We start from the raw sequence: 27,895 nt of genomic DNA, 5'->3' as shown, positions 1-27,895 counted from the left end.
TTAAAAGTATAACTTATATTATACAAGTGCATTAACACTCTACATGAAGTAGGCTCATAAACAGTAGAACATGCAAGAGTAGCATAATAAAATACCTTTAAAAATCCATAAATTTAAATGCAACATTCCAATCATAAGCAGTGATATGATAATATTCATCATTCATTCTCTCATTGTAAAAATTAGAAATTGCTTCAAAATAGTTTTGACAAGAAAGCAACATTAAATACGTAGAATTCCAACGAACTTTCATGTCAAGGTTGAATTTTCTCCTTTTCAATCCAAAAATTTTCAACGTCTCCAAAAATTGTTGACGTCTTGAAGGTGCTCTAATATATAAAATGGCTGCTCTAATTTTTTTCTAAATAATGATTTATATGAGTCATACCAGCTTGAACAATTAAATTAATAATATGACACACACATCTCACATGAAAAAATTTTGAACCACGTGCAGGCATGAGAGTAGAAATATTCCGCAAAAACATATCAATTGCCGTTGTATTGGCAAATGCATTATCAAATGATATGTTAAACAATTTATCAGTAATTTCATATTCTCTTAAAACAGATATTATAGCTGCATAAATTACTGAACCAGTGTGAGGATATTCTAATTCACGAAATGCAAGCAATTTTTTTTCTGACCTCCATTTACCATTAAGCTCATGTATAGAGTGCGAAGTCACACAAAAATAACCAACCATATTAATAACAGTCCAACAATCAGAAGAAATTGAAATAACACCATTAAAATTGATAAAAGTATTAATTAAAAGTTTTTTCATGTCATGAAAAATTTTAGTTAAATCACGTTTTAATGTATTTCTAGGCACTTTCTTAAGTTGAGGCTGAACATACCTTTGCAAAAAATTTATTAGACGTTCATCTTCTGAAAATGTTAAAGGTTGTTCTGCTGCAGCAATCTACCGAGCCAATCCTTCTCGCATGTTATGTTGTGAATATCTGAATGATGTTATACCGGAAGGTCCAGAACCATATTGTGAGAGTTGGGTTTGTGTTGGGTCTTGTGGCGCGTGTTTTGTCTGACAAGTTTCCATATGTCGTCTAAGATGTCCAGTTCCACCATTGCTTTTGGCACTTAAAGCAGATTGACAATATTTACACACTGCTTGATCCACCATTTCACCTTTTTTATTTTGACGTTTTTCCAAAGTAAAACTTGACCAAACAATCGATGTTCTTTGTCGTTTGGAGGTAGTAGTAGGACCGGCAGTTGAAGTAGAACCACTTTGACTTGCTTGAGAAGTAGGAGGCGATTGTTCAAGTGGGACAATAAATATATTACTTGGATCAAATTCTGGTGCAGCAATTTCTTCATTTGCAACTTCCTCCCTCTCTTCAACAAAATTAAAATTCTCATCTAACTCGAAATGAGAGTGAACCATTTTATATAATTAGTGTTTTGGTAAATAAAGGCGTCTGGAATGTATTTGTGCGGGTGAAAAAAAGAAAAAAATTTATTGAGCAAGAGAATGGAGATTCGTGTGTTAAATGGTGTTGAATGATGTTTTGCTTTTGTTTGAGATTTCAATAACAAAGAAAAGTTGCTGGAATTGTTGTTGGAATTGTAGCAAAGAAGATTGGGCAAGCAGAGACTAGAGATGACTGATGAGACAAGAGAGATAACGAGAAGATAGAGAATTAGAGATTGAGAAGTGAGATGAATTCGAAAATAATTTAATTGTTTAAATAGAATAAAAAAGTAAACATATTAACGGTCAAAAACGGGCAAACACGCTGCAAACTTACAAGTCTACAACTGCAAAGCTTCCTACAACTCTGTAAGGCTGCAGCAAATTAAACAATTGCATTTAATCATTCATTTGTCTGTTGGAATTGTAAGGTGAGTAATTGATTTAATTTAGAATTTTTTATTATTAAAAATTAATTGTTGAGGGACCTGTCTATGACTCTATGGTACCGATTCTGTAACAAACATCTCGCGTCATCCCATTCCCACCATTCGATTGTCTATTGTTTAGTTTCTCACTCCACATCCAACGGCTGATGCTGCAGTCTGTAGCTTACAAATTATGTAAGCTAGTCAAGTTTAATTGTTGAGTGTCCATGCTGTGAAAGTGAAATTGACTAGTCACCTAGTCCTATCAACTTTATTGTTTTTTTTTAAAGGCATATCAACTTCATTGTTAATTCAATTAATTCAGAATTTTTTTTGTCCGTTGGGTGAGTAATGAAAATATGAAATTAATTAAAAATTTTTTTGTCATTAAAAATCAGAAAACATTAATTGATAATCAGAGCCTGATTGCTTATACTGTAAAATTGAGTAGTCATATCAATTTTACTGTTAATTAAAAAAAAATTTGTCCATTGGGTGAGTAATTCAATTAATTCAGAATTTTTTTTTATTCAAATAATTCAGAATTTTTTTTTGTCCGTTGGGTGAGTAATAAAATTAATTTAGAATTTTTTATTTTTAAAATAATTTTAGTAATTAATTTTTTTTAAAACAACATATTAAATTAAAAAAAAATATGGTTCATTGTTACAAGAGAATCACGCAATTATCGCAATGTTAATAAATCCTATCACAAGTGTCAAGTGTGTTGATGAGATAATATTATAGTAGTAAACTAGTAATACGGGAGGAGCTTGCATTCATTATGTAGAGTATTTTATTTCTTTGAATTTAAGTTCTCAACTCAAATTTTCAACACGGTAGTTGTCATATAGTGCACGTGCAGACGTGCAGATTGCAGATTTGCAGTGCAGTCAATTCAAGTTTCATTATGTAGAGTAATTTTTGTCTTTTTATTACTATCTAATATTATATATACACGCCATTATGCTATGATGCTTCACAATTCTTATTCTTCTTCTTTTTCCTCAAACTTTCCAATATTCTAAAAGCCAAAATCATTATGAATCCGCAGCAACATAATATGAATGCAGAAGAACCTCAACACCCTCAAGAATACGGTGTTGATGTAGTTGGACCTCAACAAAACGTTAGGTTAAATCAGCCCAGAAGTCATTTTTTAAATGAGTTTTTTCAAAATTTTACTACAATAAGGGAGGCAATAATAGATAATAGTTTGCATCGACCTTACAAGCGGATGATCTTGAGGTACAACTATTGTCATCGAGAAGTTATTTATTCAAACAGCCATGGCACCTTGGGTTTACGCGGCACGTGTCAAATTGTTTAGCTCGCCACCAGCCGAGATAGAATTAACCTTGCTCGTTTCCCGTATTCATAGTTGTGATTAATAAATGTTTTTTTTGTGCTTGTTATTCGTCAATTGATCATAGTTCGTGTTTTGTAGTTGTAACTTGTAAGTTGATACCTATGATTTGTTACATTAATATTTCATAGTTACAACTTATTGTAATGATTATTCGAGGATTGTATTTTTAATTTTAATTAATTATTATTATGATCTATGGAATTAAATTTAATTAAATTTATGTATTGTTGTGTTATGAATTATGATTGATTATTGTGAAATAAAATATATAGTTGTGAAATTGTGATAAACTAATAATAAAATGTTAATTGCTCTCTTAATAAAAATTAATATGATTATGATTGTGAATATTATTATTATTATTATGTTGGTGGGCTTAAAAAAGCATGTCAGGTACGTGGGCTTGAATAAAGCACGCCAAGCACATAAACTTTTTTAAGCACGCAAAAAAAAAATTAGTGGGCTTTTTTTGGACATGGCACGAGCCTGGCCATATTGGGCTCAATTGAAAAAAAAAAGTAGGCACGGCCCGCCAAATTGGTGGGCTGTGCCGTGCCAGCCCACGAACTCTTGTGGGCCGACAGTTGGTGGGCCAACACGGCCCATTGGCTATAGTTACGCTTAGCTTTTCTTGCTCTTTCCATGGTTATTTCATAATTGTTGCTGGGGCCTAATTAATTTCTTATTGTTATATAAATGCTTCCAAGTTCACATCAATCACCAAAGCTCTGAGCGAGTCTCGATGGCTTTCCATAAATATTAGTACTCTATATGCTTTGCTCCTACTATCTTTTCTTTCAGTACCTTTTATTCATTCTTTTTAAGGGTAATTTTTAAAAATCACCCCTGAGGTTTGCCTCTGATACACCTAGAGAGAATATATGCATATATTGACAACATCCCCCTGGCCGTTTATAAGAGTTATATATCCGTTAGGCAGTTAAGGGAATATTCAAAAATGCCCTTAACAACACATTTCAAGGAATGACAAGATAATTTGATACTGTAGAAATCTTGCTTTTTGGCCCCAAATGGAAAAGAGTATTGGAAAGGCTATTATACCCTTATGAATTTATTTTTTAACATTACAAAATCATATATAAAACAAAACTGAATTAGGTGTTAAAAAGATTGAAATGCCCTTTAAACCAAGTATTTTAACAGTAACAATTAGGTAGTAATAAGACAAATAGATTAAAATATTTTAAAGTAATTAATATAAAAGCAACACTGATATTACCGTTGGTAACCAACGGTAATATCAGTGCTGCTTTACTCTATTTAAATTGGTATAATTTGATTCTTTATTTGCACAATATTCTTCGTTTGCAAAGCATCTCAACTCTCATACTTGTCATGGCTTCAGCAAGTTCAAAACAATCAATTGGATCAAGCAGTCAAGAAAGCAGAGGATATTGTGCAAGTTCACTGTTTGATTTCTTGAGTTATATAGTTTAATTAACTATATAAAAAATACGAAGTGTCTAACTAGCAACAATTTAACAAAATCCAAGAATATAATAAAACCCAACTTCAGTTTTAAACTTTCATAGAAATACACACCTGTTACTCTCTTCAATCGCCGGCTGTTCAGATGCCAGTCGTCGCCGAAATTCAGATGGAAGCATAGTTGAGCAAATGACTTGTTAGCTAAGTGTATGTACGCGTGCCTCTGCTATTGCTAAATTCAGCGGGTGTTAAAGTTATGTTCAGAAAAAAGAAGAAGAAGAAATGAAGATAAGCATTGTCAGTGTGTTTGAAAATGGGTTCCTACCCCCTGGGGTTTCACTAGCTTCAAAGCCATGTCCATTCTCTAGCTGCTCTTGTCTAATCAATCACTTTATATCAGCTTTTGTAAGATTTAAAAATAAAAAAATAGGCCATTTACGTTATTGCCCTCAACTACCTAACGGATGTATAACTCTTATAAACGGCCAGGGGGTATGTTGTCAATATATGCATATATTCTCTCTAGGTGTATCAGAGGCAAACCTCAGGGGTGGTTTTTAAAAATTACCCTTCTTTTTAATTCACTCGCATTCCAGCAAGCGAGAACAAATAGCTGAAGCACTTCTCTTTGACGATGCCGGGAAGATCTTGGAACTATTGGCTTCTCAGATTTTTTATGAAATCGGATCGGCCTACGGCGTTCCAGATGAGATTGGCAAGCTCAGGGCAACTGTTGAAACTATCCATGTTGTACTTCTTGATGCTGAATAGCGGCACAGCAGACATAATCGTGCTGTGACGGGTTGGCTACAAATGCTGAAAGATGCAGTTTGCTCCGCAGATTATCTACTGGATAATTTCTCCACTGAATTCTTGCGGCAAAAGACAATGACTGGGAGTATAGTGGCAAAAGAGGTACGCAACTTCTTCTCATAGGAAAACGAATTTGCATAAGTTCTTAAGATGGGTCATAAAATTAAGAGTATTAGAAAGAGACTAGAGTCGATAGAAAATGATCAACAGTTTCATCTTTCTGAGCGTCCTAATGAAAGAGAAGTTTCAGAGAGAAATATAAGGGAAACACACTCTTATATGTCGGCAGAAGAGATTATCGGGAGAGGTGGCGATAAAAATGGAATTATAAACCACTTATCGGCCTCAAATGATGTGCATCATGTCTCAATCATTCCTATAGCTGTTGAAAAGTCAGCACCAAAAGTTAATTTTTCAACAAATATATAGCTTTAATATGCAAGCTTATTACAACTAACATGCAAGCTTATAAAAATGGATAAATTGTTAAGTTAAGTTTTAGTCATTATTCATGCTATAAATAGAGAGGTGATGAGAGTTTAAATGACATCTCAAAAATTTGAGAGAATTTTAAATTGAGAGAATAACAATTTAATTATATAATTATTAAGAGAGTGAACAATTGTAGAATGTGTGTAATTGAGAGATTTTTCTTTTCAAGTGTGTAAGAGAGTACTGGGTGTATTTAGGTTCTGAAAAGTGAAATTTTCTTCACTCAAATATTGTACTATAATAATTGTTAGTTATACAATTATTTTCTCTTACTCCTATGAACGTAGGTGTATTACCGAACCACATAAAATTTTTGTGTTCTTTAGTTTTTTTTGTGATTATTTGATGCGCTTGATTCCACATTCCGCGCACAACAAGTGCTATCAGAGCCAACGGTTCATATTTGGAGGGATACGATACTGTTTACGTATACGGTACTGTTTACGAACACGATGTAGACAATCATTTGTACTTGAGAGACAATCTAAGTAGTGTGTATTTATGCATATTTAAGAAAGTTTTGTCAACAAAATGATAAGAGTCTAAGCAGTCTAGGTTTTAAGTAGGATCACTGTGACCCCTCCATTCTCCTGAAAACTTTCCTGGTATATTTATTTATGCGAAATTAACATTATAGAGGCTGTTTTTCAAATGGAAATAGTTCGTTGAGAAAATTGTAGAAGGTGAAACTTCCATTCAGCACCTATTATAGGAGGCCAAAAGATCAATATTGAAAATTTTGATGGGAAAATCAACTTCGTCATGTGGAGGCGCGAAGTTATGGATGCCCTTATTCAAATCGATCTTGACGTTGTTCTAAAAAATAAATAATACAATAATCTTATGTGGTTTGACAATATGTCTACGTCCACGGGAGCAAAAAAAAAATGTATAACTAACAATTATTAGAATACAATATTTGAGTTTACACTTTCTAGAACCCAAATAACACTCAGTGCTCTCTCACACACTTGAAAAAAAATATATTTCAATTACACACATTCTCCAATTGCTCACTCTCTTAACAATTCTATAACTGAATTGTTATTCTCTCAATTTTGAATTCTCTCAAATATTTGGGATGCCATTCAAGCTCTCATTATCTCTCTATTTATAGTCTAAATAATGGGCAAAACTCAACTTAGCAATTTGCCCATTTGTGTAAGCTTGCATGCTAGCTGTAGTAAGCTTGCATGTTAGCTGTGGCAAGCTTGCATGCTAGCCATATATTTGTTGAAAAGTAGGCTTTTGGTGCTGACTTTTCAACAATTCTCTACTTCGACGAAGATTTGACCAAATCTGAGCCGACTACCAACGAATCATCATCTCCAAAATAGTTACATCTCTGTGACTACCTACGTACTCAAAATTTGGGATCAAGCCAACCGTAGTTCAAAATTTTTCAAACTCAACACATTCGAAGAATTTGAATTAGTTTCAAGTAATGTTGAAACTTAATTTCAGAAATCATTTTTGTCAACATATCTGATAGGTTATCTTTGGTATTGATCTTTTTTAATAACACATCACCACCCTCGATAATCTCTCTCACATAATGATATTTCACATCTATGTCAACGATATGTTTATAACTTCCAAGAATAGAACTGAGATTGAAAGACTAAAGAAGCAGTTGGCTTCTGAGTTCGAGATGAAAGACTTGGTTGATGCACAGAAAGTACTTGGGATGTAGATTCATAAAGACACGAAGAATAAGAGCGTATGGTTGACTCAAACATCTTATTTCAAGCAAGTGCTCGAAAGATTTGGCATGGATGACAAAACTAAACCAGTATGTACTCCTCTAGCTTCTCACTTTAAATTAAGCTCTTCTTCATATTCTTCTTCCCAAGAGAAACACGACTACATGGCTCGTGTTCCATATGTCAATGTTGTGGATAGTTTTATGTATGCTATGGTATGCACAAGGCCAAATATATCTCAAGCTGTTAGTATGGTTAGTCGATATATGCAAAATTCGAGTAAAGACCATTGGCTTACGGTGAAGTGGATTCTCCGATATCTATATGGAATAGTTGATGTGGGATTATTATTCAAGAAGAATTGTGGTCAACAATGTGTTGTGCATTGTGATTCTGATTTTGCTGGAGACTTAGATAAGCGAAGATCAACAACGGGCTATGTATTCACATTGGGTGGAGGTCTGGTTAGCTGGAGGTCAATTCTACAACTGACAATTACTCTGTCCATTACGGAAGCAGAGTACATGGCAGTAACTGAAGCTGTAAAGGAAACTATCTGGTTGAAAGACTTCTTAGATGATTTGGGAGTAATCTAAGAGAACATTGTGGTCTTCTGTGATAATCAAAGTGCAATATTCCTTGCGAAGTATCAAAAATATTACGCTCGGACGAAATATATAGATGTGAAATATCATTATGTGATAGAAATTATCGAAGGTGGTGATATGTTATTAAAGAAGATCAATACTAAAGATAACCCATCAGATATGTTGACAAAAGTGATTTCTGGAGTTAAGTTTCAATATTGCTTGAAACTAATTCAAATTCTTCGAACGTATTGAGTTTGAAGAATTTTGAACTACGGTTGGCTTGATCACAAATTTTGGGTGCGTAAACAGTCACAGAGATGCAGCCACTTTGGAGATGATGATTCGTTGGTAGTCGGCTCAGATTTAGCTAAATCTTCGCCAAGGTGGAGAATTGTTGAAAAGTCAGCACCAAAAGCCAACTTTTCAACAAACATATGGCTGGCATGCAAGCTTGCCACAGCTAACATGCAAGCTTACTACAGCTAGCATGCAAGCTTGCACAAATGGGCAAATTGCGAAGTTGAGTTTTGACAATTATTTAGGCTATAAATAGAGAGGTGATGAGAGCTTGAATGGCATCCCAAAAATTTAAGAGAATTCCAAATTCAGAGAATAACAATTTAATTATAGAATTGTTAAGAGAGTGAGCAATTGGAGAATGTGTGTAATTGAGAGGTTTTTCCTTTCAAGTGTGTGAGAGAGCACTAGGTCTATTTGAGTTTTGGAAAGTGAAGTTTTCTTTACTCAAATATTGTACTCTAATAATTGTTAGTTATACAATTATTTTCTTTTACTCCTGTGGACGTAAGTATATTGTTGAACCACGAAAAATTTTTGTATTCTTTATTTTTCTTGTGATTATTTGGTGCACTTGATTCCGCATTCCGCGCACAACAATAGTGGAAATAGGTGGTTTAGGCAAAACTGCAGTTACTCAACTAGTATATAATGATGTGACAGTTAAAAATCATTTTGATTTAAGAATATGGATGTGTATTTCTGATATCTTTTATCATAAAGCAATGTTAGAGAAGACCGTAGCATTTGTAGCCTATAGAGAATTCTCAAAACATGATTTGAACAAATTACAAGAAGTTCATCACCAAAAAATAGATAGAAAAAAATATTTGTTAGTTTTGGATGATGTATGGATTGAAAATTGTGATGAATGCTCAAATTAGAAACTCTTTTAAGGAATAGTGCAGGAGGAAGCAATATAATAGTAGCCACTCGTAGTGAACGTGTTGCAAGAGGCCTTTCTAAAGGTCAGTCTTGGTCTTTGTTCATACTAATGGCATTTGAACAAGGGGTAGAGCCAAGAGGTTCAAGACTAGTAGAAATTGGAAAAGATATAGTGGAAAAATGTGTCGGAGTTCCCCTTGCCATAAGGACAGTCGGGCGATTACTCTATTGTAACAAAATAGAAGCTTATTGGTTACCGTTTAGGCAAGAGGAATTATCAAAAATAAAACAGGAAGGAAATCATATTTTACCAATACTTGAGCTTAGTTACAACCATATACCGTCACATTTGCACCAATGCTTTTCTTATTGTGTACTCTTTCCGAAATATTATTAGATTGGGAAGAAACAATTAATTTTCTTTTGGATGGCATAAGGGTTTTTTGGGTTATCAGCCGACAATCAATTTTCAGAAGATGTTGGTAATGAGTATTTTATGCGTTTACTTTGGAGGTGCTTTTCCAAGATGTAATATATGATGGTGACGGCAATATAGTCAAATGCAAGATTCATGATCTCGTCCATGATCTCGCAGGGTCAGTCTCTAGAACTGAGTGTAACTAGTCAAAATTGGATGCAAGTAACATTGATGAAAGAACTTTTCACATTTCATTTGTGCTCGATTTAGGTTCTTCCTTGAAATTTCCAACCGCATTGTGTAGAGCTAAGAATTTAAGAACCTTTCATTTGTTGGGTAGATTTGAAAGAACAATAAATATGTCAAATTTTAACAAAATTTGATCAAATTTTTAAGTGTTTGCGTACGCTAATTTTGAGTTGATCAGGGATTGAGATAGTGCCAAGTTCCATTAGTAAGTTGAAGCATCTATGGTATCTTAACCTTCCTGGAAATGGGATTACAAAACTCCCTAATTCAGTGTCAAAGCTATTGAATTTAGAAACACCAGATTGTAATGGCTGTCGGTCTTTAGCTGAATTGCCAAGAATATTGGAAGGATGGTGAGCCTCGGATATCTTATAATTGATGGGTGTGAATCATTGAGTGATATGCCAAATTGACTTGGGTGGTTAAGTAGTTTCATACTTTACCAGATTTCATAGTAAGCAGGGGGGCTGAGCTGAGCCAACTGAATGGGCTGAACAACTTGGGCAGACACCTAAGCATTAAAAACTCGGGTAACAAGCAAAATGCAGCAGGTTTAGCCAACTTAGAAACAAAGGAATATCTAGAGTCTCTAACATTTCAGTGGGCATACGGATGTAGATGTTGAGGCTTTGTTAGATGACCTAAAACCACACAAAAATCTGAGAGAACTTTCAATATTTTATTTTGGGGTGTCAGGCTTTCTCGTTCGCTTTCCTCTCTGTCCGATATAACTGAAATTTGCATAAGAAACTGTAGGAGATGTCAATATATCCCACCGTTAGAGCAACTACCTTCTTTAAAGAGTTTGACCCTTTCTTGGTTAGATGCTCTGGTGTACATTTGTTTTTCTTCAATAGCATCCAGGACCAGATTCTCATCCCTTGAGTACATCAGTATCCTTGGTTTTCCTGAATTAAAGGGATGGTTGAGGAGGATAGACAATGATGCTGATGGATCAAAAATTGATATGATAGAGCCTCCTTCGTTTCCTTGTCTTTCTGAGTTAGACATTTCAGGTTGCCCTAAGTTGATTTTGATTCCATTGTACCCATATTTGGAAACGGATTGGAGAATACCAGTTTGATGCCATTGCAACAGACAATGATGTTAACAACGACTAATGCTAGTCCTAGTACCAGTACTGCAGCACCAACATTCGCCACTCTGACCATTGCTCATTGTGATCATGTACAAATTTGGCCGGGGGAATGGTTCCACAACTTCTCTTCTATTGTGAAGAGTTTAGCTTTTCCAATGATATTGAGGATGAAAAACAACCCATATGGGGAGACCTTAAGAACCTGCATTCTATAGACCTGTGGTATGTTTCAAACTCGGTTTCTCTCCCACGAGGGCTTAAAAGTGTTCCCGCACTAGATGCTGTTTGGATTTGGAATTATCTAGTGTGATTATTCCCCCATAAGAAATGCAATTACAATCCTTGATCAGTTGCATCTTATGCAATTACAATCCATAAGATGCTGTTTGGATTTGGAATTGTCTAGTTTGATTATTCCCCCATAAGAAATGCAATTACAATCCTGGATCAGTGCCGACGGTCCCAAGTTGTATGAAAGATATGGAGACAACATGTGATTGGTCAAAGAGTGCTCACATGCCACATATTGAAATTGATTATTTGGGCATTCAAGCGGAAGGATGTTATCAATTTTAAATAGGTTGGTACACTTAAATGTTATTAAATACATATTTTCTTTTTCAAAACATGTTAATCTGATATCTCCTCTCTTGTTTCTGTAAACCTGTGATTTTTTGTGAACCAGATTGTGAAATTCGGCAATGGACAACTGAAGATTCTGGAATAACTCTCATTGATCGGTAACATTTCATTTATCTGATTAAGTAGTGATATTCAATTAATTATGCAATAAAACCATAATCAAGCTCTTAAATTGGTACCATTGATTGATTAGTGAATTAATTATGTAACAATAGTCAATATAGCTGCTAGTATGGATGTTTGTAATGAAAACTTAATCCTATGTTGGTTATTCAATTTTCAGGTTCACCTCTCTTTGACTCTTCCCGTGGTTACATAATCGATGGGCTATTTATTCGTTTGAAGCTATTGTAATTTGTATGAAGCACACTTTCGCAGAAAGTAATAATGTAGTTGATCCTTAAATATACATTTCACTTTGTTGTAGAGAGTAGAGACACAGAGGTATCCTAGCAACAAGTTCTGTAAAGTTTGTGCATTAGTTGATTTGTGTCTTTCATTTTATGAGCATATTTGTAGATTTGATCTCTTTTTTCTTTTTTATATTTTATTTTCTTGTAATAGCTTCATGCAAACGACCCCTAATAGTAATTAGGTGTATCATTAGTAGTTAGGTGTATCATTTCATTTTCAATCAATAAAATCTTCCTCGTACCCTCGAGGTTCCTTACAAAAAGGAAATCCCTGGAGCTGCAAACTTAAGGTATTATTTGGCTCTGCCTATCAGTTTTCATCTTGTTCAGGACAACAGAATAAATTGAAGCATGAAAGCCAAGCTTGGCAAAGTGGTAGAATCATAACAAACTCTGTTTAAATATATGCAATATGCATAATGCCAATGCCCTTGCTAATGATCCATAAATGATCCATCAATTAACGGTGACTTGTTAGAGTTTATTCTGTGCACATAACAAATGCAACAGAGGAAAAATTAGATTGGAATTTTGCATCTCTCGTAGATGAACAATTTACCCTGAAAACAAAATAAATGAACCCTTTCCACATTTCTAATTACAAAGTATTAATTGATTCAAAGAAGCAAATGACACAGGGTTTCATTCTCCAAACAATTTCATTGCAGAAAAAGGAACATCATTTCCCCATCAACATATTCAGGCAGTTACTCTCTCGGTTGTGCTATGTTGTATTTGCATCAGCTGAGGCAGATTCTACAGCAGTTGCTTCCTCAAGATTCACTTCTTTCCCAGCCTGTGCTTCAGCCACAGAAGCAGCTTCATTAGCATTTGCATTGTCAGCCATCTCTGTACCACCTACTTTATCTCCAAACTTTGATGGAATCAAAGAAGCGATGGCAGCTCTTGCACTCCTCTTGGCCGCTTCTGCAGCTTCTGCTTCTCTAGCCTTAGCTTCAGCCTTTTCCCTTTCCTTCTTCTCCATAAGCTTCACCACCTCTTCTTCTCTCCCTTCCTTGCTCAATTCCCCTTTCACAAACTCCTGCAACTCCTCACTAAACTCAATGCCACCATCATCCAAGATCCCACCTACAATCTCAAGTATCTCATCCAATTTCCCCCCATCACTCAATGCCTTCATCATAAACTTATAACTTGCATCATCCATCTTCAGCTTCTTCACCATTATATCAAAGAATGACTTCGCCTCATCAAGCATCCCCACTTGAACCAACTTACCAACCAATCTGTTATACACTGCCAAATTAGGCCTCAAACCCGAGTCTACCATCTTCCTAAAATACGTCGCTCCATCATCAACCCTATTCACTTCAAAACATGCATCCATCAACAGACCATACGTATACTCATCAGGATTCACTCCCTTGTCACTCATTTCTCCATATAGCTCTTCAGCCTCAGCCAACATTCCATTCTTACACAACTGATCAATCAAATTATTGAACGACAATGTATCCGGACTACACCTATACTCACCCATCTTCCTAAAAACCTCAATAGCATCCTTAAACCTCCCTTGCCCACAATACCCATCAGCCATCACATTAAAGCTCCCCAAATTCACCGCCAATCGCTTAGGCGGATTATGTTCATTCTTCATCCTATCAAACAACTTCAAAGCCTCATCAAACTTACCATTGTTACACAAAGCATCAAGCACTGAATTATTCGCAACCGCGCTCATTTTCACACTGGAATTCTCTCCCACAGCCTCATTATAACACTCCATCGCCTCCTCCTCCATTCCCTTCATAAAATACCCCTTCATCAAGCTCCCATACACAACCCCATCACTGACAACACCTCCCAATTTTTCCTTCAACTCCTCGAAAAGTCGAAAAACCCCATCCGAGTCCCCATCTCTAACAAACCCCAGCATTAAATAACTATAAACAACAGGATCAGCAACAAAACCCTTAACAAACATCTCGTCCTTCAACTCCAGAGCCTTGTCAATCCTCCCATTATCAACCAAACCCTTGATCAAAACCCTGTAGGTCGTCGTCGACGGATTAAACGGCGCGTCGTTTAGGAACAGCTTGTAATACTCAAGGGCAGTATCGGGTTTCTTACAATCGAGATAAGTCTGAAACAGGAGATTGTAAGTGATGACATTGGCGGCGATACCGGCCTGAGTGACGAAGCGGTGGAGAGAGAGAAAGTCGGAGTACTTAGACTGACGGAGCTGGGCGTTGAGGACGGCGTTGACGGTGAAGATAGTGGGACGGCAGTTGGAGTAAACGGAGTGGCGGGTGAAGAGGGCGGCCTCGTCGAGGTCGTTTTGGCGGATGAGGGTTAGGATTTTGTTGTGGAGGTTGAGGCGGTTGGCGGACAGGGCGGCGACGCTTTCGGGGAGTTTCGGGGAATTAGGGCTTTGGATGGGTTTCGGGGGTTGCTGATGTTGCTGTTGGTTGGGGGAACGGTTGAGAGACGACAGCGGGGGTTCGATTCGGAGACGGCGTTTGCGACGGCGTCGCTCGGCGGCGGCTTCTTCGGGTGTGGCGAAAGAGAGGAAGCGAAGGGTGGCGAATGGAGGTGGGTGGCAACAGCGGCGGTGGGGGTTTGTAAGGGTTTTGAGGTGGGTTAAAAAGATTGGTTTTGAAAGAGCCATTTTTGAGGATTAGTGGTATTGTTCGCTCGCTGGAAATGGAAATGAGATTTTATTAGATAGGGTTCTGGAGGGGTTTGGTCCCTTAGTTTGGGGAGGAGAAAGAGGACGGTCGATACGCTGCGTATTGGGCTCAACGAGTGGTGAGCGGCTTTGTTGTATTCCCCATTTAATCTTTATTTGATATGGCATATTTACTGTTTATACGTGCTTATTTAATTTTGTAAATTCTTATAATAATTTTTGTTATTATTTGATTATTTTTTTAATAGAATTTTTAAAGTTTAAATAATTTATTTTGACTCTACTAGAAAAATCTCAAATTTTAAATTTTTAGGAGTAGAGGTTGAAATTTTTTTTAAATGTTAAAATATCTAAAATATTTTTTACTTATTTGACAATTTTATTTTTTTATAAAATAACTTTAAAAAACTTATCTATTAAAGTAATTTCATAAATTTTTAATAAAATCTTTTATTGACAACCAAACAACAATTTTTTTTTGTTGTAAAAACTCTATTTATAAAAGCTCTATTTAAATAAATTCTATTTGAAAAATTATACCAAATAGAGCCTTATGATCGAACTGAATAAAAGCTTTTTCAAAACTAATCCGAACTGATTGATTCGAGTCGACCATAGGTTCATCAATTTAGGGAATTTTTATTTTTGGAAATACAATCAAGTAGCTTGGTCTAGTTCGGTTTTTAAGTTAGAATGGAAGATTTTAATTGGTTATTCAGTTTTTTGTTGTTGTTTTTTATGGTGGTTTTTCTTTATTTATTATTTATTATGCATACGGTGTTTTCTTTATATATTTGAAGTTTATAGTCTTTTAGACTATGAAAAATATATTAATCCTTAATTCTTTGCATAAAATTCATTATTGTATTAGTTGGTAAAGTCTACTCAGGTGGTAGATCCTGCAGATTAAATATCCACCGTCCACCCGTTTTTTTCAACTTTTTAAAAAATACACAATTTGTTTTTTTTACTGAAATCCATCTAAAGTTACATTTTATTTCACTTTTCCACTTCCGTTTGAAATCCGTTAAGAAAACTAACAAAAACTTTAAAAAATGACCATTTTACCCTCCAAAACGAAAATTACAATTTCACCTTAAAAATTGCCAAAAATAATAAGATTAAATCTAATTATTTTCCCCATCAGTCAATAAAGAAATTAATTCCACAACCATCAAATGCAGGGTTTTTTTTTAAAAATATGTCTGTAATTAGAATGCTAAATTATAACATTAGTATTAAAAATAGCTCAATCTCGCAAACCATCAATTGAATTTAAGATAAGTAGAATTTTATTATTCATTGAGTTATAATCTCTAGTGGTTAAGATTTTTTTGTACTTCATTAACGTACTAATAATGATATTCATTATTAAATTTGATTTTTTTGGCATTTTTAGAGTGAAATTGTAATTTGTTTGGGGGTAAAATGGTCATTTTTTCAAGTTTTCGTTAGCTTTCTTAACGGATTACAAACGGAAGTGGAAAAATGAAACAAAATGTAACTTTAGGTGGATTCCAAAAAAAAAAAGAAAAAAGAATTGTGTATTTTTTAAAAAGTTAAAAAAAATAGGTGGACGGTGGATATTTTCCCTTAAATTTATTATATACATGTTTGGTGAAAATATCTGTCAAACATACTCCTAATATGTCAATATGATCTCATCAATTTGCCATACTATTTGTTGCAATGGATTGCTTGTAGATTGATTCACATGTAGATGGACTTATATTTTAATATTTTAGGTAAATTTTAAATTATCCTCCTTTGTGAATTTGATTATAGTTAAATCACTTTCTTACTTTTAAAAATCTCAATCTATCCTCATTTTTGTTAAGGAACCCAAAAAAAAAAAAAGTTCATCAATCCACCCCCCATTTTTCCCTTATCTATTCACGAGAAATCATTTGAAATTAACCCCTTTCTATTTTATATGAAATGGAAGAGTGTATTGATTGTTAACAAGACTAATACATACATTCACACGTACATAAATATGTATATGCACGTGAATTTTATAGATCTAATTGATAAAGAATTAAGTTATAAATTTAAATGAAAGAATATCAGTTTTCATCCATCACAGAATTTATCTCTTTTATTTATATTAATAATTAATTTTAATCTTAATTCAAAAATAATCATTTATAATATTTCCATATAGACATATTAAAAAAATGTTATTAAAAAATATTTTCTAATGATTAAATTTTAGTAGTAGTGCAGTACAAAATAAAACAAGTCTAAAAAAGCCCGGCCCATTGTCCAACCCCTTGTCATTAGATTGGGTTGGCTTCCTTAGAAGTTGATCGTATTTGAGAGATATAAGGTTGCAAATCAGGGCTTTGTGTTAGCAAACTAAGCCCACAAGAGGCTTCTCCATTTGTTTGGAAACAGAAATGCAATTTTATATGGAGTGGTGCTATCGGCACCGCTCTATTATCCTAATAAAACACCACTTAAATTTTACGAGTTTACTATTACATTAAAAAAAAATTGAAAATTGTTTTGATAGAAAATCAAGAGTACCAAGCAACTCTACGACTCTCACAAAATCTGAATTATTATTATGGTTACAAGGTTCAATTTGTTCAATCATCGTAAGAGAGTTACGAGGAAAATAGTAAAGAAATCAGAGTTATTTTTTAAATTAAAAGGGTGTCACTAAAACTTTATAACCGTTAAATAATTTCTAAATTTTAATGGGGTTAAAAAAAGGGGGGAATTTTGAAAGGTAAAATCTTCCATTTGAATGCAAAACATCTAAACATAATAATTTGAAAAAAGAAAATCAAAAGCAAAAAGAATGCAAGTTGGGCTTTGGTATCCATGAATTTGCCAAGTAAATTGAATGTAAACTCCAAATACTGAAGACCAATTCGGGATTTTTTATGGGTGTTTTCAAAGCTCCCTCTTTTTTTTTTTTTTTTTAAATAGAAGAATGGTGTCATGATGAAGAGGGACTTACGGTGACGAAGATGAGTGGTGGTGGTTATGGTGATGTTCGAGAGAGAGGAATGTAGATGAGAGAGAAAGCGTAATTTTAATTTTTTTATTAACGGTACTCTTAGGAATTAATGAAGTTAATACAGAAGTGAGGGCTAATGAAATATATTGAGAGATTATCACTACTCCTAAATTTTGTAATCTTAAATAATTTTAAGAGTAATGATACAGCCACAAACTCTTGTACAAATTTATTTTGTACAAACTGACGTGGCATTAATTCATTTGTTGAATGAAAATATAAATTAATAAAAATAAATCATGTGGACCAAGTGATATTTAATTCAACCAATCTTATCATGCCACATCAGTTTATACAAAATAAATTTGTACAAGAGTTTGTGGCTGTATCATTACTCTAATTTTAATGGGGTGAAAAAAAAAGAATGTTGAAAGGTATTTGGAGGGGTTTTTGTAGCTTCTCTCATTTACATAATCAAGTTTAACCTAATTCTAATTTTAAATTTTAAATTACGGTTGACAAGTTCAAGAGATAGGTTTGTGAATGCGATTGAAAACGAGGTAAATTTAAAAATTGAAATATTAGGGAAAAGCTAGTTGTTAATCACTAAGGCAAGTAATTAGGGGTGGGCATATTTTAACCGAACCGATCCAAACCGACCATTTGGATCGGTTTGGATCGGTTTCATTAGTAAAAAAACTGGTTTCGGTTTATTGGATTGCAAACCGACATCACTCGGTTTGGATTTCGGTTTGGAAGGATTCCAAACCGATTCAAACCGATCCAATCCAGAAATATTATATAATTACATTATATTCTATGTTAAGCAATCTAACTAATTATATTTATCATTTTATGCAGATTTTGACAAATCAAAAGTAATTGGGCCATAAATTTTGACGGACAAGATGCACAATATTTTAATTGTCAAATGTTGTTCAAGTTTATTTTAATTTTGTGAGTTTGTTTTGAATGAACATGTTAAGAACTTGTTTATTATGATGTATTATGTTGTAAACTTGTATGGATGTATCTTTGAATTGTTATGTAGATATCAAAGTAGATATGAATAATATAAAAGAGGTATCAATTTGGATTACGGACACAAAAAAAAAACAAATAATTTAGGTAAAATAATATAAAGAAGTGGAATTTTAGCTAATAAGTTCAAACCGGATCCAAACCGATCCAATCGGTTTGGATCGGTTTGGTTTGAAAAAATTTTAGGTTGATATCGGTTTGAAAATATTTCAAACCGATTAGTTTGGATCGGTTTGAGAATATGTCCCAAACCGATCCAAACCGAATTTGCCCACCCCTACAATTAATATTCCAAAGATAGTAAACTCCAAATTAACATATATTAAACATAAATAGCTGGACAAGTACGAGCATGCATTTATAGATCCTTGCCAAACTTGTCGGATTACATCTTCATCCAGCACTGAAATTGTCCACGTTCTCAAAACCTATCTCTTTCCGAAGGATTTTGGCTAGCATCATTGATGAAGCAACCAAGATTAATTAATTAGGGAAACAGCTAGAAAGGGACATGAAAATTGCTTTAGTAATATTATTTTTAAAGCTGACAATATGAATATGAATGGCTAATAGCGAAGAATCCATGGGATTAGCTTGATTTCATTGGCCAAGCAAAGAAAGAAGATCAAGTGATGGGTTCTTTAATTTTCAGTGGAAAATCATTAACAATATATGTTACTAATTAAGTTACAAGAAAGAAGAATACTGACATTCATTCCAAAGGGCAACACAGGGACATCATGTGTGATTTTTTGTAGGAGTGGGCATATTTTAACCGAACCGATCCAAACCGATCCAAACCGATCCAAACCGACCATTTGGATCGGTTTGGATCGGTTTCATTAGTAAAAAAACTGGTTTTGGTTTATTGAATTGCAAACCGACATCACTCGGTTTGGATTTCCTTCCAAACCGATTCAAACCGATCCAATCCAAAAATATTATATAATTACATTATATTCTAAGTTAAGCAATCTAACTAATTATATTTATCATTTTATGTAGATTTTCACAAATCAAAACTAATTAGGCCATAAGTTTTGACGGACAAGATGCACAATATTTTAATTGTCAAATGTTGTTCAACTTTATTTTAATTTTGTGAGTTTGTTTTGAATGAATAGGTTAAGAACTTCTTTATTAGGATGTATTATGTTGTAAACTTGTATGGATGTATCTTTGAATTGTTATGTAGATGTCAAAGTAGATATGAATAATATAAAAGAGGTATCAATTTGGATTACGGACACAAAAAACAAAAACAAATAATTTAGATAAAATAATAAAAAAGAAGTGGGTTTTTAGCTAATAAGCTCAAACCGAGAATCCAAACCGATCCAAACCGATCCAGTCGGTTTGGATCGGTTCGGTTTGAAAAATTTTTAAGTTAATATCGGTTTGAAATATTTTCAAACCGATAAGTTTGGATCGGTTTGAGAATATGTCTCAAACCGATCCAAACCGACTTTGCCCACCCCTAATTCTTTGGGCTGAATATTAGCACTCTAAACGAAAAAAAAAAAAAAATTAAGCACATGGTGGTGAAACTAATTGAAGGAGAATGCTTTCAAAAGTAATGTTATATATATAAGCGTATGAACTAATGTAACATACATATACAGGGTGATATAATGACTATATATTTCAATAGTATGAGATGGTGGATCTAAAGGTACATTGTAGATATATAATAACTTAATTTAGTCATTATATATCTCCCACAGTGCTGCTTACGATATTGTTGACTCTAAGGTTCTCTAACTTTAGATCTCAACATTTAGAACTAGTTTTCGAATCAATTTGGCATTAGACAGTTTGCAACTGAGGCGTTCATGATCTGAGGTAATTGTATCTTGGGTTCTTCTTCTTCGTCTTCTTCTTAGTTCTTATTATTATTAATAATTATTATTAGTATTGTTTGAGACGAATCTTGGATCCTTAGGTGATTCAAGATATAGTGGCACTATTTTATTATTAAATTCTAATTAAAGCAGAATAATTAGATCCAATGTTGATTATGTTGTTTTGGTTTTTGGCAACAGACAGAGACTGGACAACAATTCATAAATAATGGCTTACATTATTGAAAATTTGGAATATTTTATAAGCATTTGTACGAACTTTCGTTGATTAAAGGCATAAATTTACAAATTATTAGGCATTAATAATGCTACGTTGCCAAATCAAAATGTGGTTGCCCAATTTCATTCATGTCATATCATTGCGTGGCATTTTAAAAGTTTGGTTTCCCGTTGGCCTAACTCTTTCCTACTTTTAACTTACGGTTCATATTTTCGTGATTTCACAATTAATCAAAGTGTCCATCAATAAATCGACATCACTCGGCAATTTTTACTGAAAGCAAAATTATTTATCTTAGCTAGTTCACCTTTTTTTTTTTTTTTTTTTTTTTTGGGACAAGAATTAGTTCACTTTTTAGCAAAACTATATCTGATCGAAAAGATCAGACTTTTAAGTAGTTCGTGCAATTATTGTAGAGAAAATCATTTAAATCGTCGTGTTGTATATCTAAACTGAAAACATATATTACAGAAGAAAATGACTTAAAAAATGTACATTACTTGTTTAACTGTTGTATCCTTGGTTGACAAAGTAAGTGGCAAATAGCGAGGAAGCCCTGTGATTATTAACTTAAATTTATAATTGCGAATCCTTTTATTCAAATTTAATGCGTGACATGTGCGAGCAAGCTAAGAGCAAGTCAAGCTATAGGAGATTTTAGGCTTATTATTATATTTGCAATGAGCATAATGATTAAATAAATCCATTACTTCAATTTGATTACAACGTTATAACTTCATGCTTAATTCATTTGGGGCAATTTAAATTTAATTACTCATGTACACATTATTTTTATTATAAAATTATTAGATTGATGTGAACCCTACCTCTCCGTTAGGGGTGGCAGTTCGGTTTGTAAACCTAAAATTTATTTCAATTTCCTAAAAATCAATTGGATTGAGAATTGGAAATCGATCGAGTTAATCCGAACTAAATATCAAACCTGATCCAGTTACATCTAAATATTAAAAAATAAAAAAATTTAATAAAAAAAAAAACTCAATTTCCTCGAATTTCAATCCAACCTGAATTTTGACCCAAACTTATAACTCAAACTTGGATTAAAATAATTTTTGAACCTATTTAGGTTGACTTCTTAAACCGATCGGGTTGCAACCCAAACTGAAACCCTTAAATACCAAATCGAAACCTGGGACATCCACCCCTACTCTCCCTGTCATTAACCATGATAATAGAGGTGAAGTGATCAAGTACTCATGTATTGAGATTTATTGGAGTAGATTTGATTGACTTTAAGCTAATTAGATACTCTCATATTGTACATTAATAATTTTTTTTAAAGAAAAAGTGCAACTATTAGGTTGGATGTAACACCCGATATTATGGAGTAGATAATTGTTAGACTTTAAAATTATTAAAAAAAAATTTGGTGAGAAACTGTTGTGATTCCTTAATCTTCAATTTAGTGTTAAGGGTTAAATTTGCATTAATATGATGGCGTAACAAGTCAGGTGGTATGAAACAGATGGAAAGGAGACATCGATTGTTATATGCGATGCTCTAAATACGATCAATCTTTAAGCTTCTGAAGGGATCTTTGGGAGAGAAAGTATAAGCCTATAAGACTAAAAGAGTAAAGTGAAGTGGGAATCAATGAAGGTAACCTAAGACATCCTGGGTTTCAGAAGAGATATTCCTCTTTTAGTTTTCTCAAGTCAAATATGAACTGATTTGAGAGGCTTCCATCATATTTTCTCCAACTCAGCAATAAAAAACAACAGGATTGCTCCAGATCAATGACGGTCCTCATCCTAAAAACAAATCCGTTAATGTTTTTAGTCTTATAAAAAATGGGCCAAACATTTAGTTTTAGGGTTTAAGACGACTCGAATTCATATTTTTTACTCTTTTATCATTATATGATAGTTTATATATTTTTGTATTTCATTATTTTTATAATATTCATAATCTAATGCTTATATATTGAAAGTTAGCTGGGAATCATCGGTAAGCATTTGCACGGATTTTTATTTTTATTTTTTCAGTGCTTGTCTTCCCAAATAATAAGGCCACACACATCCACGAATGCAAACACTTTTGTTAATTTCACATCTGTGTGAGTGAGCATGGCATAAAGTTGATTTCACGTTGGCCTAGCTCGCTTTATTTCTCCATCTTTCTTTGTTTTGACTTTAGGGTTCATGCATGTTTATTTTATCACGTGGTTGACAGAACAAATTAAATGATAACGTTGGATCTCATCCATCAATATTCAATCCCCATCACACTTAAATATGCATAACAGCCAAAGATTTTGATCTTCAACTAGATTTGCAGTTTACAGCTCAATCTTAGTTAATATGGAAATCTGCATAACGAGCGATATTTTCAATTATGTCCAACGAAAGTCGTAGTTTATGATAAGCATACGATCTTGCCATGTATTTATTGAAGGCAATGTTGAAAATTACAGATACTGTAGAGTTATGCTCCATATATTATTAGCAGGCCAGCTCGAGAGTAATCGCACGTGTCAAAATTTGTTTACCCAAGTGTCAGTGTCGTCGGCGAATCTATATATCGTTTCCCTGTATATAAATATCTTTTATCTGTTCATGAGACATGACTCATGGCTCCACTCACAACACTGTTTCAGTTGTCCTGTCGGGAAATGGTAAGGGAATAATCTTACAGCGATTGAGAATTGGTATCGGTTATATGTATTGCTTGAGGTAATTCTCTAATTTTTGGTTAATTTGTGAGTATGAATTACTCTTGTGAATTTTTATTTTTAAAAAATAATAATTAGTTTAGTTGATGTTAGAAGAATTTTTTAAAAGAAATACTATCTTATGAAGACTATATGTGGATGGTTCAGGCGGTTGTTGGCAGGTCGAACCTCATAGGTAGCATTATTTACGTTAACTAACAACAGCGTAAGTGTGGTAACTTTGTCTCTCACTCTATTATAATGTGAGACGTTATTTTTAGATTCAATTAGTCAATAAATTTTTATTATTTTAGAACTTTTTATTTTAATTAGAGTTAATTATAGTATGTGTTTTAGTCTTTTATTTTTATTTTTATTATAATTGTAATTTAATTTTTTTTTCAATTAACTTAGAAAAGTATGTTTACTCTATCATAAATAGAGAGGTCTTATTATTATTTTCATAACTTTATATTCAATTAGTCAATAAATCTCTTCTTTTATATTTTCCTCTGGGATTATATATAAAAAATTTCTCTTGTAGAGTTGTTTGGATTATAGCGTTATCTAATCTAGTTTTAAGCGTTATTAAAAATCTCATTGAGTTATTTGAATTAGAACATAATCTAATCAAGCTTTGATTAGAACTTAATCTAATCACGTGGGTTTAGTTCAGTATTAAAATAATATCTAGAGTTCCTTACCCAATTAATTCTGCTTCCGCTGCACCCACTTCATTATATTTTTATTTTATTTCTAACATATCGCATATTAGATGTATCAATTTTATTATAAATTTGAGTGATAATATAATTACAAAGTTGATCATATTAAAAAAAAATTGTTTAAAATTAATGATGTGGCGCTTATCGTGTCATTATTTGAAATACAAATTAACTTTATTTCCAATACAAATTAACTTTGTTTCCACAACTTTTTCCACTCGAATTTACTGGATCCTTTGGATAGTGCAAGACACAAGTTGTTTAAAGTGAAGTGAAAGGTTGGGCACAAGTCACATGAGCATGATCCCACCGAAGCAACAATAATGATATTTCCTTTAGTTAGTCATCTTTTTTGGATTCATTTATGCATAGTCCTAACATGCACCTAATGGGGCAACAAAAATTGCATTCCATCAATCAAAGTCAGGATATGACAATTGCATCGTTTGAAATTTCATGAACATTACCCTTTAATTTCTTCGTGCACGTAGTCCAACTGTGACGGCTGCCTTTTGTTTAGACAACATCAAATTATTGGTGGCGTTCGGGAAGGGGAAGAAAGAAAAAGAAAAGAAAGAAAGAAACAAAAAGAAAAGCTTCAAAATATTGGTGCGGAATTGCGAGACATGAAGATTTTTCTGCCAATACGTACATCGTTGTCCAAGTGGCGCTGGGCATTCTGAGAGTGATGGCAGCCTGTGTAGCTCACGGCAAAAGTTTCTTGAGTGAGTAATAAATTAACAATTTTATTTCAAATAATAATAAAATAGCCATGTATTTTTGGAATATGCACATGAATTCTCTACTATAGATAGAGATGACCTCGTTTGATGCAGAGCATTGCTAGCTTATTTTTAATGGGCTGTATTTAAGCGGTTTCATGTCGCATTAAATATTCAAACACATTGCTTAATTATTATTATTATTATTATTATCTATAGTTATTATCTGAATCCGAACCAAATCGACACATTTAGTTCTTTTTTTTATAATTTAGAATAAAGAGCTCTTAAAAAATATAATGCAGAATGAAAGAAAATCTTAATATTCTTTATTTTCGACATTATTATCTCAATATATGCGTACTTGTAGTTGTTTTTGCGTTTTTATTTGATGCATTTGTCTTTGTAATTTCTTGAGTATTAATGGTATTTTCACCTAATCCACATAATTAAAATCAATTCCACATAATCGTCCCTAACTTTTGCAACATCCGTCTACATGTTAAAATTTAGATGAACAAAGTATCAATTATTTAGGCCTAGGCACCAATGTCTTGGATTAATAATAATAAACTAAAGAATATGTTAAAATCTTAAGAGAAGATCATAGAAAGAAAGTTATATGATGTTTGATGCAAATCATGATGATAATGTTTGGAATCTTGAATAATTACTTGGTGCCACGGATGAAATTAATATTTTAATTGTTTACACCCTTTTAAAATCCAAAGTAAGATAAATAAACATTACCAATTCTTGTACAAATTGATATTGTAAATCATGATAGATGGAGTGAAAGCGTCGCATAGCTTATGTTATTTATTTTATAAATAATTTGTTTTTTCATTTAATATTTTTAATCTATCGTGAAAACTAACTATGAGGACATTTTATCGTGACTCAAGTGGTTTCAGTAGGAACCCTCGGTAGTCCATCGTTATCGACTTTGTATTGTCTAATTTGCCATAGCATTTGATAAGCTTTGACAAATATCTGTGACACCACCTCATATTTAATTAATTTTAATTAGATGATATGACCTCCCCGTCCACATTATAATTTTTTTATTTATTCATCTTTAATTCAACCATCAAGACAGCTCAGAATTTGTAGTTGCTTGTTCCAAAATTTTGTTAAATTCTTTTTTTTTTTAGTCTGCAAAAAAATATGAACAAGTGGCTTCATATTGATATATATTGAAGGATAAAAAATCCTTAAATACTCTGGTATATAATATAAACATAAATGATGTAACGGTTTGGATTATGCTTATATTCTTCTGAAAGTATAAAATTCCTTCTCGTCTTGTTTCTGCGATAGATATTTCAATGATCTTGGTAGTTTTGTGTATAGTGAACTCTAATAAATCTGGGTTTTGGTTTTTTATCTTTTGTCTTCAAAAGTTTTTTCCCAATCTTTTAGTCTGCATTTATAGAACGGAAAGAGCAGACTGACAGAAAATTTGATTTTAGATCAAAATCTCCATCATTTCTTCTTTTTACTATATTCTATACCGTTAAATTTTATATCTTTTTTTTTTTTTAGCTATATTCAAGTTTTTGACATTTGATCGATATTGTTAGTAATCTTGTGCCACTTATCATTATATTTCCGAATTATATTAACAACCTTTTTCGAGTTTTACGTAATTCATCATGTAATTCTTTATGCGACCACATGTTGGTTTTACTTTAATTTATATTTAAATTAACTTCACTTATCCTACAATATATTTTGTAATATTTTTAGACAGGTGGTATGAGGTGTAAGTGACAATATATTTTGGCATTACATATATAAATTGCATTGACTACTACTATATAATTATTTTTTTAATAAATTAATAAAGGAAAGACATCAAAGTTGCTAATTAGTTTAATAAACAAAGGTGGTCGCAGCTAGCCCAGCTTAATTTATTGTATTTTGCATACATCAGTCAAGATTTAATTGTAAAAAAAATAATACACACGTCCACTTGTAGTCTGTTTCTTCCAGAAGTCTCTTAATTAAAATAAATTTAGTGATTTATTACAGACATTAAGATTAATATCTATTTGAGTAATGTTAAAACAATAAAAATAAATAAATCTATTTGATTTTTCATAATTTTTTTTTTTTGGGGTTCGATTTTAAATGCTATTGTACAAGGCAATTGATAGGCAAGATTATTTATGGACCACGTTCTTTTATATAATTGTCAATTTAAGCTAAAACAATAAATAAAATTGGAGCCACCATGAAATCTGACTAATCCAAGAGTCAGTCCTTATCCATTGCAACGTTCTTAGCTTGTGATGCAGAATTTCTTATATTTTAGAACAGGATAATCTTCAAATCATCTCCCTCATAAATTGATGTGAGATAACATATTTGGATCTGTTCTCACCATAATTGAATAACACATCCTAAGTTTAACACATTCCATTTACTTCAGCACTTGCTACTACGAATCCCTGAGCTATTTATTGCTAAGAAGGTCACATTATCCTTCAACGATTAAAGGGGACGGAATACGTTAAATTTTGGCCGCATATTGATGCTTTCAATTGTTGTGGAAAAAACTGAAGTATGTCATTTATGAAGGGGTAATATAAAAATTGTCCAATTGCTTTTGGTAAAACTTCAATTATCTATTCCGCTTGCTGGGAAATTGTGTTGAAATTTTAATTATAGGGAAAAGGACATTCAACCCCCCAACGTTTAGAAAAATGGGACAAAAACCCCCTCAACGTTTCAAAAAAGACTTATAA

The 27,895-nt window shown here is 33.0% G+C and overlaps 2 protein-coding genes and 1 long non-coding RNA gene across 3 annotated transcripts; 2 read left to right on the top strand and 1 right to left on the bottom strand.

Moving 5' to 3' along the window:
• Positions 1-9,571: 9,571 nt before the first annotated feature.
• Positions 9,572-11,213, top strand: LOC127900622 (putative disease resistance protein RGA3). The gene is made up of 3 exons (XM_052435789.1): positions 9,572-9,692; positions 10,308-10,482; positions 10,826-11,213. Exons 1-3 carry the CDS (start codon positions 9,572-9,574, stop codon positions 11,211-11,213), a joined length of 684 nt encoding a protein of 227 aa, XP_052291749.1.
• A 145-nt stretch (positions 11,214-11,358) lies between these two features.
• On the top strand, positions 11,359-12,469 carry LOC102626576 (uncharacterized). The gene is made up of 3 exons (XR_372399.4): positions 11,359-11,808; positions 11,914-11,968; positions 12,154-12,469. It is a non-coding gene; the product is annotated as an uncharacterized LOC102626576 (long non-coding RNA).
• Positions 12,470-12,763: 294 nt separating this feature from the next.
• LOC102626280 (pentatricopeptide repeat-containing protein At3g49240, mitochondrial) lies at positions 12,764-15,041 on the bottom strand. Its single transcript, XM_006493250.4, has one exon. It carries the CDS (start codon positions 14,913-14,915, stop codon positions 13,008-13,010), a length of 1,908 nt encoding a protein of 635 aa, XP_006493313.2. The 5' UTR covers positions 14,916-15,041; the 3' UTR covers positions 12,764-13,007.
• Between the last annotated feature and the right edge of the window lie 12,854 nt (positions 15,042-27,895).

This window comes from Citrus sinensis, chromosome 3 (genome assembly GCF_022201045.2).
Source record: "Citrus sinensis cultivar Valencia sweet orange chromosome 3, DVS_A1.0, whole genome shotgun sequence".
NCBI lineage: Eukaryota > Viridiplantae > Streptophyta > Magnoliopsida > Sapindales > Rutaceae > Citrus > Citrus sinensis.
The sequence above is the reverse complement of the archived record's forward strand: the minus strand, read 5'-3'. Positions and strand labels throughout refer to the sequence as shown.